We start from the raw sequence: 16209 nt of genomic DNA, 5'->3' as shown, positions 1-16209 counted from the left end.
TATACCATTTATGTAAAAGTATAGTGTGTAGAGTAGGCTAGGCTACATTTGAGATATGATTTTTCCAACAAAAGATGGGTTTTTTTGGAACTTAAACCCCGTCATAGGAAGGAGAATACCTGTACTTTGGTGTTGGTAAAAAAATAGTTTAAGATATCTGACACAGAGGAATTAAAGAGGAGACGAGGGGAGTTTCAAATCTGTGACAACCAGTTGGTCAAAGAACATTGAAACCCCTATTGGTACAGGTGATATCAATATGTCTTCACTAAGACTCCTTGAAGCAGTATTTGCAGAAGGTCCAGCAATTGGATAGTGAAATTTTGGATCTAACAAATCCCACAGGACACCCTGACCAAATCACCAATCAAGCAGAATATTGCCTAAAGGTAGCACTGAAATTCAAAGACTAAATTCTCATATTATGAGTCTTCTAGCTGTAAGAAGTGAACCTAGTACACCGTTACTGCCTGTCAAAGATAGTCTAAAGCTGCCTAAATAAGACTTCAAACATTTCAATGGTGGAGTATTGGAATGGAATTAACTATGGGAACTGTTTGAAGTACCAGTACACCAACGTAATAACTTTGAAAGTATACGATTGTAAAGTTTTCTCATTTGAATGGCTTACTGGAAGGTGAGGTTTGAACCGATATCTGGTTTTATATTAGGGGATAAATATTTGCAAGCCGTAAACTTACTGAGAAAAATTCATGGCAGGAAAGACAAAATAAAGTTGTGTTTAGTCATAAACCCTTCCAGACTGAGACTTCTACAGCAGATGCAGAGTCGCTACAAAGATTCAGAGCACAATTTGAATACTGCATAAGATCATTGGAGAATGAACTATTGTATACTATCTTTCTCTACACCAAATTACCCAGCAGTGTTAATTACCCAGCAGTATTAACGAAACTATAAAACGTAGGTGTGGGGAAGATTGGCTAAAATTTGACACCTTCAAAATGTATCTTGAAGAGGATATATATATACACAATTTGAGGGCTTTTCCACAGAATGAAACAGTGAAAACCAATACCTTAACTCCAGTATCTACTTTTGCAGTAGAACAAGGGCAGTCTGTGAAACAAAAAACCATCAATGGGGCCTAAAAATATGAACAAAGCCAAGGTAAACCAGGTTAAGGGATGTGTACTTCAACGGAGGCAATCATATATGGTCACATTGTAAGAATCTTGTAACCAGAGGAGGAAAGATAGAAAAACTTAGATCTCAAGGTCTGTGTTTCGTATGCACGTCCAATAAACATTCCAGCTCCAACTGTGATAACCAAGGCTGTAATAATGGTTGCACTGTTAAGACATCATACGGTTATATGCAATGGAAACCAACCAAAGACTAAGGAAGGTGGGGCACAAATTGGAGAATGCCAAGCAGTCGATCTTACCTACAACCACAATAACTCTAGGGTAAAAGAGGTCGCATTGTGCGAGAGAGGGTTGTTGAATACCTGTGCCGAAAGATCTTTCATAAAGAGATCTGCTCAACAAACATTAAAAAGTGCCCTTGTCCTGGGCATATATCAGAAATTTAACAACACTCACTTACACATTAAAAACAATAAACCAACCGCACCACTACAGGACTGGTGGGTGCTCTGGATACCAAGTATTCCAAGGCTTCCCAAAAACTCAATAGTGCTACCCTAGACCAAGGCGAGGGAATAGAGTAGGGATAAATAACTCCCTAAGCTTCCCCACCCAACACCTTACCAGTTACCGACAAAAGACCTAAAGTACAACAATTCTCGAACACTGTCTCTACCTCTTTGAGGTACTGTGACATGTACACTGAACTACACCGCCAAATTATCGATTGCATTATCATTTCCAGCAATAAGTTGTCTGTAGGCGAGTGAAGTGATGATTGCTCTGACTTCATGCTCCCTCAATTTGAAGGAAGGTAGCACTTCCTCCTGAAGCTGCGTGTGAATCTATAATCATGCTTCTCAAAAAGAATGAAATGGCATTCTTTGACATCACACGAGATGGGGATTTCACTGAACACCATAACTTGTTTGCCGATCCTTGGATCTTTTCTGTTCTTGGGGATAGTAACGAAAAACCATGACCAGACATAGAGGACTCTCTTCTTCCTCCGGGCCCAGTACATCCATTATGCTCTTTATGGTGAATGAGCAAGGTCAAGGTCAAGTCTTTATTTTTTGCGAGGAATCCTGGAGAAAGAGAACAGACAGCATTTCCCTGGGAGAAACCTATTCTCCTGTCAATTGCTTGCAACTCGCTTACCCGTTTTGCAGCTGTTAAAGCCACCAAAAAGAGGGTCCTTCTGGTGATGTCTTTCAGAGAAGCCGAACGACAAGCAAGAGATATTCTCTATGTGGCCTCTTTCCTCAAAATGAGGATACAGCAAAGCGTAATGTTGCAACAAACACCAACCAGCCCGAACGAGTTCCTCCAACTCCATTTCTAACACTTCTTCCGCAAGTGGGCAACAGGAGACAGCTACCGACAGGAGGTAAACAGGAGAGCTTAAAGGATTGTTTTCTCTCCACAACCCTTGGCGACAGAAAGAGACACTTGTTGATAAGAGGTGACAGCAGCTGAGTGTAATGTATCGCATCCATCACGACTCGATGAAAGGAAGACAGTTTTAAGCGACTCGGGACTTGGCCTAGTTTGCATGAGTCGACTTGACTAAGGGAAAAGAAAACGAGGCGCCAGAAAATGGGAAAGATTGGGAAGCGGTGGGAGAGGAGTTACAATGACTCTCCCACCTCGTCCAAAAGCGATTGTACATACTTGAAAGCATTCCTATATGAAACTTCGTTAGAAAGCTCTGAAGCTAGAATAATATCTAACTTGGAGAGAACTTTAGATACTACAGACAGTGTAGACTTGAAAGAGAAACCTTAATCGAGGCAGTAGTAAGAGATTTGCCGACAGGTGAAGAGAAAGCAGGCAAAGAACTAACACAAGCATTATGAAGGAAGAGGAATATGCTAGCAAACAAGAATTTAATTTACCAAAACATGAGAGAGATAAACAGTCGACTGAGTTGACATGTCTAAATGTGTAAAACTCGCTATACATATTATCCTCTAAATAAAATTGTCTTTACCTATATTATATAATATTTATCCTATGCATGCTAACACCTCAAACTAGGTGTTGAAGACAGCAGAATGCACCTACAGAGTAAGAATTAATGCTTAAAGAAATGGTTCTTATGCGAATGCTTTTACAGTCCTTATGCGAACGCTTTAACGGTCCTTTGGCGAATGCTTTAAACAAGATTCACACTGAAAATGGCGAAGTAGGTATTGGAGGGTACAGAACCCATCATCCTGAGAACATTATACCAACTGTCGCTGGGCAGTCCTAGGCTTGGGCTACGTACAGACGAGGGCACCAACACCTTACTTAAAACAGGGAATGCGAAAAAAAGCACACAATATGGAGGGATTTGGAACGTTCCTGTCACGAACTCAGTTCAACTTGTATTAGAACTAAAAATGGTTTAATGCTATGTTCTAACCTCTCATTACGCTTTTCCTGAACTGAATGGGGAGTAGAAGGTGGAGCTACAAAGGAAGACAATACTAGTGCTACCAAAATGCTTAGTCTGAGTAGGGATAGCTGCAGATGAAGGGACACTAAGTAGGATAGAACTGACTAAGTTTAAGTCCTGACGTAACTAATTGCTTTCGCAATCTATTAGTTTCCCGTCTTTCCTATATCTGACATATTCAGGCATAAATTTCTCAGAACAATTCCCTACATTCTTCACCTCTAATAGTTCCAAGATCACACTCTGCACCCTTGCAAATACAAACGAATGTTGACAACTTCCAATTCATCACCCAGGTTACCCCAGAATCATTCCCGCATAGCCTGATGTTATTGGTTTTGCTTCCATTGGAAGATATCCTAAGATAATGAAACAGCCAAATTTCATAGAATACCAACAATCGCCTAACCACAATGGCGGCAAGGAGAATTCTGAAGAGCTAAAACATTCGAAACACACCTGGTGGAGAACAGGTAATCTAGACAGTCATCCGAACAGCCATTCAATTTTTTGTTTGAATGCCGACTCGCCTAATCAGCACGGAGATACAGCTAACTTTAACAGTAGGTAAGATTCTTCTCAAATAAATCAAATTAAACAGCAACCTGGTGGAGTGAAGGAAGGTGGCTGAAGAAAAAGGGGTCGGTGAAGCAAAGTGGGTGAAGGGTACTAATCCTTTGTAACCAACAGTTACCTTAATAAGTTCAATGACTGTCATCATATCCTACTGAAAGATACTCCTACACAATAAAAGACATTGGTTTGTATTTCATTTAGAACAAATATAACCCACACTAATAGAGCCGAATTACAATATACCAATTTCATCAATTCTTCTAATTAATGGCAACATGCAATCATTTTCCTACAAAAGATGTAGTAGTCCACTCGGAAAAAAAATGGTCTTGCTGGAACGTAATTTTGGCTGCTGTCGTATTTCAATTATACACGAGTAAATCGTGTTTTTGGGGAAAGAGCACTAAGTATCTTATAATTTACTTGACATGGTACGCATTCATGTCAGTCTAAGAAAAATTAAAACACGACTCACCAAACTCATCCTCCATTGCCATGATAACTTCCACATGGTCTAAAGAGTCCAAGCCCAGATCTTGCATGAAGTGTGACTCCACTTTCAACTGTTGACACAAGATGATTAGTACTTAATCCAACAACTAAGGTTCTCACATCATGTGTGCTTGTATACAGTCATGTTTTCAACCATACAAAAATATATTAAAATAATACAAGTAATTGCTATTAAACATTTCAAATATATCCAGACAGTGTGAGTGTGACATACATACCTTATCAGGGTTGATTTTGTCATACAGCCTCAAAACTAATAAAACTCTCTGCTCAATAAGATCAAGTGTCAAAGGCTGCTTGGCACTGTAGTTACGCACAAATTTGTATGGCTGAAAGAAATAAAATAAAATAAAAATAGTTTATGCCCGTCTGATGTATGTCTAGTTCAACTACCAAAACAACACTGAAGAACCTGTGATACAACAAACTGCACTATGAAAACCTTCCATAAATTTAAAAAGCTATGATAAAAAGTTTAGCTTTAGTGTTCACATCCCCCAAACTTGCCCTTTGTAAGTCATGCCTTTTTATACATTTTCTTCAACAGTAAAATCCCCCGTTAAAATGCCATATACAAAATGGCCTAGGAGTATATATGTTACTGAAACTTCTTTAAAAATTTATGGGCATCACATACAGTACATATGGTGAAGTGGATGTACTTCACTTTCCTGTAGCCTGGTGAAGTATATTAACTCTTATCTTTATTTCTGTAACAAAACCACAAATCAGGAAGGACAATTGCTATTGTGAGGCCAGTACACAACTACTTAGGCCTTGAATTGTTGATATGATAAATGTGTCAGGTTTTACATCTTTTTATTCCAAATGCAAAGTCTACTATTGTAACAGCACACTTCATAATTATCTAACAGTAACCAATAAAGCAACCTTATCTTTGTTACTAAACTACAACAGTTCATACACCTAGACCCTTAGACTCATTTGTCAACACCTAGACCCTCAGACTCATTTGTCAATGTGGTTGCTTTGTCTTGGATTATCAACTCAGTATGTATCACTGCCTCTAGAAGGAAACAATCAAAACAAAAGGCATGCTGGGATGCTAGTATATAGTCTGTTTATTTGGCATTATATTGGAATTAATCATTTTACTGTATCAAGATTTACAAATGATTTAATGTTACCATGGAAGCTATCAATTATGGCAACTAGACCACAATGTTGGTGTCCTATATCGATACAATCGAAGTGTTTATAATGCAAGTTTTGAGTCCTGCAAACAGACTATTTTCATAATTCAAAGCTTCCCTGTCTTTCGTGATCAGAAAATTTGAATGTGCTGTACTCTGAAGCAGAATTCAAACAGAATTGACAGGATAATTACTTATGGTAATGGACAGCCTAATAACTCAAGGACCACCTATTTTCTGAGGCCTCTCCTTAATATTTACACACACACTAAACCATAAAATAAGCTGAACCTAGGTTCTAGTGTACGTTAACACAGGCAATCTGAGACCACAGTTCTTAACATTAACCCTTAAGAGCCAGGCTAAAAAACAAAAAGAAAATGCAGCACCTCAGACCGGTCAAACTTGAGGTCAGCCAATTTAAGAAAAAAACCCTATGGAAAGAGAAAGATATGCAAATGGACATGGTGTAAGATTAAATTCTATGAAATTTTCTCTACCTTCCAATAGAAGTTGAAGATAACATTTACAACCCCTTGTGGGGTCTCTTTTACATGACAATTGTAAATTTTAATAAGTTATACATCTTCTTTCTAAAAAATTTATTCTATTTTGTACAATTATAATTACAGCTCACACAATATCATAAGTTCATAACAGATAAGAACCAAAATTAGTAAAAAAATTCTGAGTATGTACTTGTAAAATATTGATGCAAATTTACTGAGATCGAAGATGCAGTACCTTATTCTGATTATACATGTTTTATATAATATTTCTTGGACCTTTATTTTTAAAATTAAAATTATAACCGACATACTTTGCACCTTTCTTTGCAACTGACATACATTATAAAAAATAAGAACTAAAACCAACAGCAATCCCTAGGTATATTTATGAACAAATATATGACGAGACAATATGTGAGAGAGGCCACCTTCCTTTAGTCACGTACACAACTGAACCATGAGATGCCTTGAATCAGCGAGCTGAGCCAGTCTAAAAGTTGCCATTGTAAATTTATGGGCTTTTGAAGTAAAAGTGCCTCTTTCTCGCCCGTTTTCTCCAAATCAATGGCGCGTGATATTGTTACTCATGCGAGGGTATCCGTCCATTAAGGGTTAAACAGATTTTCAACTTACAAAATATGCCATGCTTAACAGGTTTTTGTAACTGGCACTGCACTCATTGGTTAGGTTAATTTTTGGCTAATTTGCAAGAAAAAACAGATGAAGTCATGCTGAAACATCAAAACTTATGTAAAGAACAAGTAGGCACATAAAGCATTTGGTAGGGGTAATCTCTTGACCAAAGTCTAGATTCTTCTTCTTTCCCACCGTTATCCCTACATTAAGGGGTTGGTTGCCTGATGCGCCTTCTTCACTGCCTTCTATCAAAGGCATCATCCTCTGCAAAACCTCTTCTCACCATATCTTCCTTCACTTCATCTTGCCATCTAATTCTCTCTCCCCCTCTTGATCTTCTTCCTCCCAAGCCCTCTTCACTCCCTCCTCGTCATCCATCCTCAACACATACCCATACCATCTCAATCGTGACTCTCATACCCATACCATCTCAATCGTGACTCTCTTATCACCTCTGTAATCTTTACAGAGCCTGCCCTTCTTATTTCATCAGTTTCCAATCTCTCAAGCAGCGTTATTCCCATAATCCACCTCAGCATTCTCAATCTTTTCTCTCAAGCTTTACTTCCTCCTTTCTTCTCAGAGCCCATGTTTCTGTTCCATACATTAACACTGGTCTTATCACTTTGTTACATTTTTTGACTTTTAGCTTGATTGGCATTTTTTTTTTATCAAATACCACTCCAGCTACCTCTCTTCACTTCCCCCATGCAGCTTTTATCCTACTGTCAACTTCAGCCTCACATCCTCCCTCTTAGCTTAAAGTAGATCCTAAGTATTTAAACTTTTCTGCCTGTTTTATAATCGAGCCTCTTCTTTCTTGTATTACTATTCTGTCTTTAACTTCCTTACTGCTCAGCAAAACCTCTGTTTTATTTACATCCACCTTTAAGCCACACCTCTCTGTAGGTCCTCCCCATTTTCAGTAGTAATCACCAGATCATTAGCGTGCAACAATTCCCACAGCTCTTCATTCCTGATTGGTTCATTAAACACATGTATGACCCAGTACACAAAAACAAAAAATGGGCTAAAATGCTGACCCCTGGTGTAAATCCAACACTAACTTAAAAGTTTTGTTTCACCAACTGATGTTACCACTTTTGAGCAAGTTCTTTTATATATCATCTCGACCAGCCAAACCAACTTTTCTGGGACTTTCCTTTTCCTTAAACACCAAAACATCACTTCTCTTCGGATTCTATCATAAGCTTTCTCTAGGTCTATGAATGCACAATAGAGCTCCTGGTTTCCCTCTAGCCTCTTTTCCTGCAGCTGTCTTACTATAAAGATGGCATTCACTGCCCCTCTTCCTCTCATGAATCCATACTGCTGTTTCCCGATCTCTACAATCTCGCTTAATCTTTCATCAAGAACTCTCTCCAAACCTTTCAATCCATGCTCTGTTAGTTTAATTCCTCTGTAGTTACCACAATCCATGACATCTCCCTTCTGCTTGTATATATACCATTAAAATCTCCTCCCAATCCCTTAACATTTCTTCCTCTTCACATATAGTATAGCTTTTAATATATCCAGCATTCATTTGTCCCCCTCTGTACCTAGTAATTTGAGCATTTCAATTTGTAACTCCAATGAACCTGATGATTTACAATTCTTCGTTTTTGTTAATGCTCTTTTCACTTTTGTATCCTGTATCTCCCTCTATGGTCCCTCCCCCCTCTGTGCTTCCCCAATCTCCTCTCTCTCATTTTCAGTATATTTCCATCACTATTCTTGATGGCACCCAATCTACCCACATCCTGTCTCTGCCTTTTCCTCTCAAGTTTGAAATCTTACAGATATCCTTTTTGACAATCTAGACTCTAGCTTGTCAAACCACCCACATGTAAATAACTGGTGAACTGATTCACAAAACGGGTCATTCACTAAATCTGGGAGGCACTCTGAGGACCATTTTATAAGGTATACCATAGGTTTAACCATTTTACTTAGTATCTTCCACCAACATTAAATAAATTCTGAAAATCATAAGAATCTTCCATGCACACTGGTGTATGAGTATTGCAGCCAAATGTGGAGGTAATTTGACTTGATAAATAGTGACAGACATTGTATGATAATGAAATCTAAAACTGGTATTGTACTATCCCATAAACTTACCATTGTCTGATATGTATCACATTATGTAGTCTTTAAACTTAGATGTGTGGATGGTAGAGGGAAAAACAAATCCTTGGAATCCAATTGGCCTACTTCTCTCGTCTCCACTACTGATTCTCTAAGACAAGTAATGATAATGAAAATTTTCTACTTTACCCTAAAATCAGTCACTCTGTTAAGCTGAGGACAGAATATTATTAACAATAATACATTAATAAACATAGACCATACTGCATATCCACAGCAACGTGATAATCATATTTTATTTTTTAATTGTACACTGGTATATATATGTCTTTAGATAAAAACAAACTTTAGATAAAAAATAAAAAATAAAGACTTTTCTTAAACTAAATTTCATTCATGTGATCTTAATTTACAAAGCCTTTAATCCAATATTGCAAAGAACATTTTCTGACTGTTGCCTCTTACAGAGAAGCCAGTGATGTGGACTTTGGTTCATGTCATGATTAGCGAATCCATTATTTTTCAAGACAATACTATACCAGTTTGCTTTATATATGCATGTATATTTTACATATATGTGTAGTGTATATATAATATGTATATGTATACTATATATATGTCAAAGGGGTATAATGTCTTACAAAATAGTGCGTTTGCTAATCTTGACTTGATCCTGGACTTGATATGGGCTGAAATGCAGTAAAGACATTTGCAAGTTTGTGACAAAACCTATAAGCGTAAGTGGACTTAGTGATATGGAAACAAAAAATTTGTTGTGACCCGGAGATAAAACTTCAGGTTTCACTACAAGATCATGTCCAATTCTTTTCTCTAAAAATCAAAGCCATGCTTCTAGTCCAGAAAAGTGGTAAATGTAGCATGTCACTGGTCAAGAGTATTAGCCTAATGAATATTTTCAAAGGTGAGCAGGCAATCACAGAACAAAATTATTTTCAATTACAGTAGGACCCCAGTCCTAGATAGTATTATAACTCAACATAACTGGATTTCGATCCAAAATTTCAAGTAAATTTTGCATCAGAGCTCAAACAAGAAACTGGAATCCATGCCAAGGAACTGTATGATTTTTGTACCCATAAGTGTTAGTCGCCACTAATTGGTGGTGGTGGTGTTGAAAGCCAGCTCACTCAGTTGCTATTGTTTTGAGCAAGTACATGCTTGTAGTACAGGAATAGCATTACCATAGTTTTGTGGCTTTCTGTACTGTATTCTGACTCAATCATGGGTCCCAAGACAGCCATTGCAAACAAGCAGAAGAGTAAAACGACAAGAACCACCACAAATGAACTCAAGGAGGAGATTATTGAAAAGTATGAAAGAGACGTGTGCGAATGACTTGGCGTCATATTTTTAATATTTTATTATTAATTTACATCTGCATACAGAAGCAGAGATTTATAATAGTATTTCCAAAATTCTATGGTTCTATATCCCCTAATACATGTTTTTGTGTATTTACGTTCCCATTTTATTCCCCCCTTTTTTTCTCTCTCTTTCAACCTCTACTTCTGAAAACATACACAGCTATTATTTTCACTGTTTTCCATGATTCATTAAATATTTGATAAATTTGTGCTGAACTTGACTTTATGTAATGCAGTGAATTTGGACCCCTAAACTGTAGGATTCCCAAAAAATTATATATAAGTACGGATTTTGCCCAGCATAGCCTTGTCTGTGGGCATATTTTCTCAAAAAAAGGTGCTAAGGGGAGATAGTTGAAGCAGTAATACCATTGGTACTATAATCATTATGTAAACTGGCAAATACAGACTTACGATTCCTTAAAAGAAAACTTTATGAAACTTACCAATTATAATTCACGGCATTAGCCTATTGGAATATTTAATAATAACAGCATAAGAAAATACTAATTTAGGCAATGTTACAATGCTTTCCTCCTATGCTGCAAAATCAGCATTCACCCTACAGGGATTGAGAGAGAAAATGATTATAGTTTTGAGTTAGTTTAATTCTAAAGAATAACTTCGCCCGAACTGCAAGAAACGTAACCGCGAATACAACATCCACTAGGGATTGGGGCGTCCAATGTACTTCGCTGTGCTTAGTACTGGCCCCTGGGGGTTAATTACAGTCAACAGCCCAAAAATAACGGTAAATTCTTATTAAGCAACCCAAATACTGTAATTTCCAAAGAAATACCCGGCACGGAGTTATTAGGGTAAACAATCACGGACGATCCACCACCATCACGCTGGACGGGTCTTATTCACTCGATATTTAATTGGTGAAACAAGAATACAATTACAACTCTAAGCATACCATTCAAAAGATTGAAGTTTCGTCAACATAATGTGATATATGAAAGCCCCATATGAACTAAAATTAGCATGTGACGCTCTTTGTAAAATATGTTTTCAAAGCAGTTTTGAAATCCAATATGGCGGCTGTCATGTGGCTGGCCGGTCTAATCACGGACTGTCCGCCATCTTTCCCAGCCTTCCCAACACTCATTTGAACAATGTTAGCGTATATATGTAACGTTTATTGATCTTACTCAAGATTGCAGTTATAATCAGCACAATAAAGCAACATTTTGTTGCCTATATTAGTGAAAGTATGAAACTTGTTATTCCCGGGGTCATGGTTTGAACCGAATTAATTTTTACCTTGTATAATTGGTGGTTTTTTTACCTTGTAATGTAATCTGTGCTTATTTGATTGTAATAATACAAATTTTGGTCTTAATTCACTCCACACTGCACTTGAACCATGTTGCTGTTCCTGGTTCCTAAGCGCTCACTCCACAAACAGTTATGAGCAGCAGCAGACGACACTTTATGATGTGCAAAGCTTTATTCCCTTAATTGTTTACTTTACTCATTATTTAGTTTAACGTTCCTTTGTTATTTCAAAATGTTTATTTAATTCATGTCTATTATCCATTCTTTGCAACCAAATTACCCCGAAAAATTACGGATATTTCTTAAAATAGATACAATCCAATGTTTCTAACCTTGTCGTACATCTGGCTGCCGAAAACCATCGCGGAGCAGATGACGATTAGTGGATTATTATTTTATTTTTTTGCTAGCACTTTTCATTGATTTAAGTCTTTATTAGTATTTTGATTTTTTAATAACTGTATTCCAGAAATAAATGTAACCTTTAATGTTTGCATGGTAAGAATGGCAAAATCATCGTTGCCACATTAGTGGAGCTTCACACATACGCCGATGCATTTATAGGATGTTTCCATGAATTCTAGTTGTCACAGTAATGCAATAATGATGAAATTGCTTTAATATTTATATATATATATACTTCCGAATACATGGCCTAATTTCACCAATTTCCACGTTTTGTGTAAGTCTTATAGCCAGTTTGGAGGGTGAGCACAAACCAATTGGCCACAGAGAGAGAGAGAAGGAAGGTGAAGAAGGAAGGACAGGGGTGGGAATGGTGGTGGTGGGGGGAGAGGGTAGGTGGAGCTTTTTACGCGCCTTCGTATCCATTTCTGGATAATGGAGTTTTTGTCTCTTGGTACAAAGACAAGTGTCTTATTCTTTACGATTAGTGATTCATGATACCCTTATAAATTACAGCACTGGGTGTAATGCCCTATAGCAAAATCTCGTTCTGATACGAGTGTTTGGCAACAGAGAGAGAGAGAGAAGGGAAGGTGAAGGAAGGAAGGACAGGGGTGGGGGTGGTGGTGGTGGGGGGAGAGGGTAGGTGGAGCTTTTTACGCGCCTTCGTATCCATTTCTGGATAATGGAGTTTTTGTCTCTTGGTACAAAGACAAGTGTCTTATTCTTTACGATTAGTGATTCATGATACCCTTATAAATTACAGCACTGGGTGTAATGCCCTATAGCAAAATCTCTTTCTGATACGAGTGTTTGTTACAGAAATATTGCCAAAGAATGTGCTTGCACTGTTTCTGAAACCCATAGTAGGTATGCTGCTTAGCTGTCAATCAAGTTTTTTGTAATCAAGTATTTTTTACAAGCTAGCTATTGTATAAATTTGTATTTTTCTCAATCAAAACATATGCCCCTCAATGGTAACTTTCCCCTTTTAACGACTTTCTGGTCATTGCAAATTCGGCCCCATAATTTCTTATGGTGCGAAAACAGACAAGAGGCTCAGGGAGCGAAAGCGATTGCGTCACACTACGGCGGTAATCCGGCAGTAAAACATCCTCATATATCCAAAAAGTAAATAATAAAGATATATATGAGCATTACGATTATAACAATTACATGAATAGCTGATAATAATATGCATGAATAACTGGTAAACTGTTCTGCAAGAAAGTAAGATGTCGTGACGTCATACTTAAAAGAACGTTCTAATTCCGAAAAATAATTATTTAAATTTGCGTCAGAATCAAGTTACTTTTTCAATAACGAATATTTTCAAATTAATCATCATAAATATGTAAAATATTGATGTTTTACTATTTATTTAAACAATTATCTAGTGCACGCTTCATCGCTGTCTTCTACCAAAACAGTAGTTTCCTTAAAAAATGTTATTGTTATTATACAATTAAGTTTGTTCATACTTACCTGGAAAAACAGATCTAGTAATATAGCTGTTTTTATTTTTCTGACGTCCGACAGAAATTTCAAAAAACTCGCGGCACGCGCAGTGGGCGGCCAGTGGTAGTACCCATTTCCCGCCGCTGGAGGCGGATATCAGGAACCATTCCCATTTTCTATTCATATTTTTATTAATGCCTCTGTCTCCTGAGGGGAGGAGGGCGGGCACTTTAATTATATATATCTGCCAGGTAAGTATGAACAAACTTAATTGTATAATAACAATAACATTTTGTTCATGCCACTTACCTGACAGATATATATATAGCTGAATCACACCTTCGGATGGTGGGAACAGACAGAATAGGATTTTTTGGGAAACTAACAATAAGTAGATGATATACATCTTGGTTCCTTACCTGTTTGCAAAGTAGACTATGTGATTACTGTCACGTAAGGCTGCTTTTGCTTAATTACAGAGTTGCCAGCCAGGTGGAGACCTGTAGTGCTGGTGCGCTCTGGATGATCTGTCAACGGGTGCGAGACCTCAGCGTGACAAGATCATCGAGGCCATACAAATGAGGGCAACGAAGCAACTGACCACCACCTGACCAACTATACATAAACCCCTTAAACTAGCTAATGGATGGAGATCTTCACATAAGACCTCACCACAACCTAAAAACACAACCACCTAACCTTAACCTAACTAAGGAATAGGGAAAGAGCTACTCCGGACCCCAATTACTGTGTCCGCAGAAACGTATGGCCCCATGCAGTTGCAATCGTCATAGATCGTTCTCACATCCCTTAGGTAAATGTGAGCGAAGGCAGACGGAGTTGCTCCTCCAAAAGGTACAATCGAGGATGTCCTGATTGACATGTTCTTTTGGAAGGCAAGAGAGTAGCGGACGGCTCGTACTTCGTGCGCTTTTACTCGGAAGAGGCTCAAATCAGTCTTCTTGGAAAGATGAATGAGCCTCCCGAATGGTGTCCCTTAGAAAGAAAGCCACTGCATTCTTTGATAAAGGTAACTCTGGCCTCTTCACAGAGCACCAGAGGTTACCTGAGGGACCTCTAACCTCTTTAGTTCTATGCACGTAGAACTTGAGAGCCCTTACCGGGCAAAGGACTCTCTCTGGTTCTTGGCCCACCAGACTTGACATACCCTTTGATTCAAAAGTCTTCGGCCAAGGGTTCGAAGGATTTTCATTCTTTGCCAAGAAAGATGGGTTTCAACGAGCATACAGCATTATCCCCTTTGAAGCCCATTAACTTGCTAAACGCTTGAATTTCACTAACTCTCTTAGCCGTCGCAAGAGAAGTTAGAAAAGAGCCTTCCTTGTCAGATTCCGAAGAGACGCTGTCTGAAGCGGTTCGAAAGAGTTTGACATAAGGAACTTCAGGACTACATCCAGATTCCATGAAGGTGGTCTCATTTGCGGAACTTTCGAGGTCTCGAAAGACTTCAAAAGGTCATGAATATCCTTGTTGTCAGACAGGTCTAGGCCTCTGTGCCTAAAAACCGCTGACAACATGCTTCTATATCCTTGATTGTAGGGACCGCTAATTTCTGCACATTTCTGAGAAATAGCAGAAAATCAGCTATCTGGTTCACAGAGGTCGAGGAAGAGGAAACTCCTTCCTTTTTGCACCATGCCCTGAAGGAAGCCCACTTCGACTGGTAAACAGCTCTTGTGGAAGCACGTCTCGCATGTGCGATTGCTCTCAGCAGCTGCCTTCGAAAAACCTCTCGCTCTGGCCAACTTTTCGATAGTCTGAACGCAGTCAGACTCAGAGCGAGGAGGTTTTTGTGAAACCTTTCGAAGTGCGGCTGTTTGGAGTAGATCTTTCCTCCAGGGCAATGTCCTTGGAAAGTCTACCAGGAAAGACATGACCTCTGTGAACCATTCTCTTGCTGGCCACATCGGAGCGATCAGGGTTAGCCTTGTCCCTTCCGAGGCCGCAAACTTCCTCATGACTTCCCCCAGAATCTTGAATGGTGGGAAGGCATAAAGGTCCAGGTCCGTCCAATTCCACAGCAACGCATCCACCGCGATTGCCTCTGGATCCAGGACCGGGGAGCAGTAAAGAGGAAGTCTCTTGTTCCTTGACGTTGCGAACAAGTCTACCAGTGGACGTCCCCACAGCGTCCAAAGGTCTCGACAAACGTCCTCGTGCAAGGTCCATTCCGTCGGAAGGACTTGGTCCCGACGACTGAGAAGGTCTGCCCTGACGTTTTGCACACCTCATCAATGAATCTCGTCAGGATCGTTACTTCTTTCCTTTTCGCCCAACAGCAGAATCTCTCTCGCTAGGGAGTACAACGTCCTGGAGTGTGTCCTCCTGGTTTTTTAAATAAGCGAGTGCTGTGGTATTGTCCGAGTTTATCTGAACAATCTTGTTCTCCAAACTCTTCTCGAAGAACTGCAGGGACAGAAATACTGCTGCCAGTTCTTTTACATTTATATGCCAGGCTACCTGTTCCCCTCTCCAGGAGCCTGACACTTCCCTCCCCCCTAGTGTTGCTCCCCATCCTGTGATGGAAGCGTCTCTGAAAAACCAACACTAGGTCTGGGGTGGCTCAAAAAGGGACTTGAGGGTGACCCACCCTCTTGCAGCTTCTGAGGGTCCAACCACCATCTTAGG

The 16209-nt window shown here is 38.9% G+C and overlaps 1 protein-coding gene across 1 annotated transcript in view; it reads right to left on the bottom strand.

The window, feature by feature from the left end:
* LOC135220468 (acyl carrier protein, mitochondrial-like) overlaps positions 1-12059 on the bottom strand; it is a 49553-nt gene extending 37494 nt beyond the window's left edge. The window contains exons 1-3 of the mRNA XM_064257597.1: positions 12030-12059; positions 4860-4994; positions 4604-4691 (exon numbers count right to left, since the gene is read on the bottom strand). Of these exons, the coding sequence (XP_064113667.1) occupies positions 4604-4691; positions 4860-4994; positions 12030-12059 (253 nt within the window). The remainder of the gene's footprint in view (positions 1-4603; positions 4692-4859; positions 4995-12029) is intronic.
* Positions 12060-16209: the final 4150 nt, after the last annotated feature.

Source organism: Macrobrachium nipponense, chromosome 2 (assembly GCF_015104395.2).
Source record: "Macrobrachium nipponense isolate FS-2020 chromosome 2, ASM1510439v2, whole genome shotgun sequence".
In the NCBI taxonomy this organism is placed as follows: Eukaryota; Metazoa; Arthropoda; class Malacostraca; order Decapoda; family Palaemonidae; genus Macrobrachium; species Macrobrachium nipponense.
The sequence above is the reverse complement of the archived record's forward strand: the minus strand, read 5'-3'. Positions and strand labels throughout refer to the sequence as shown.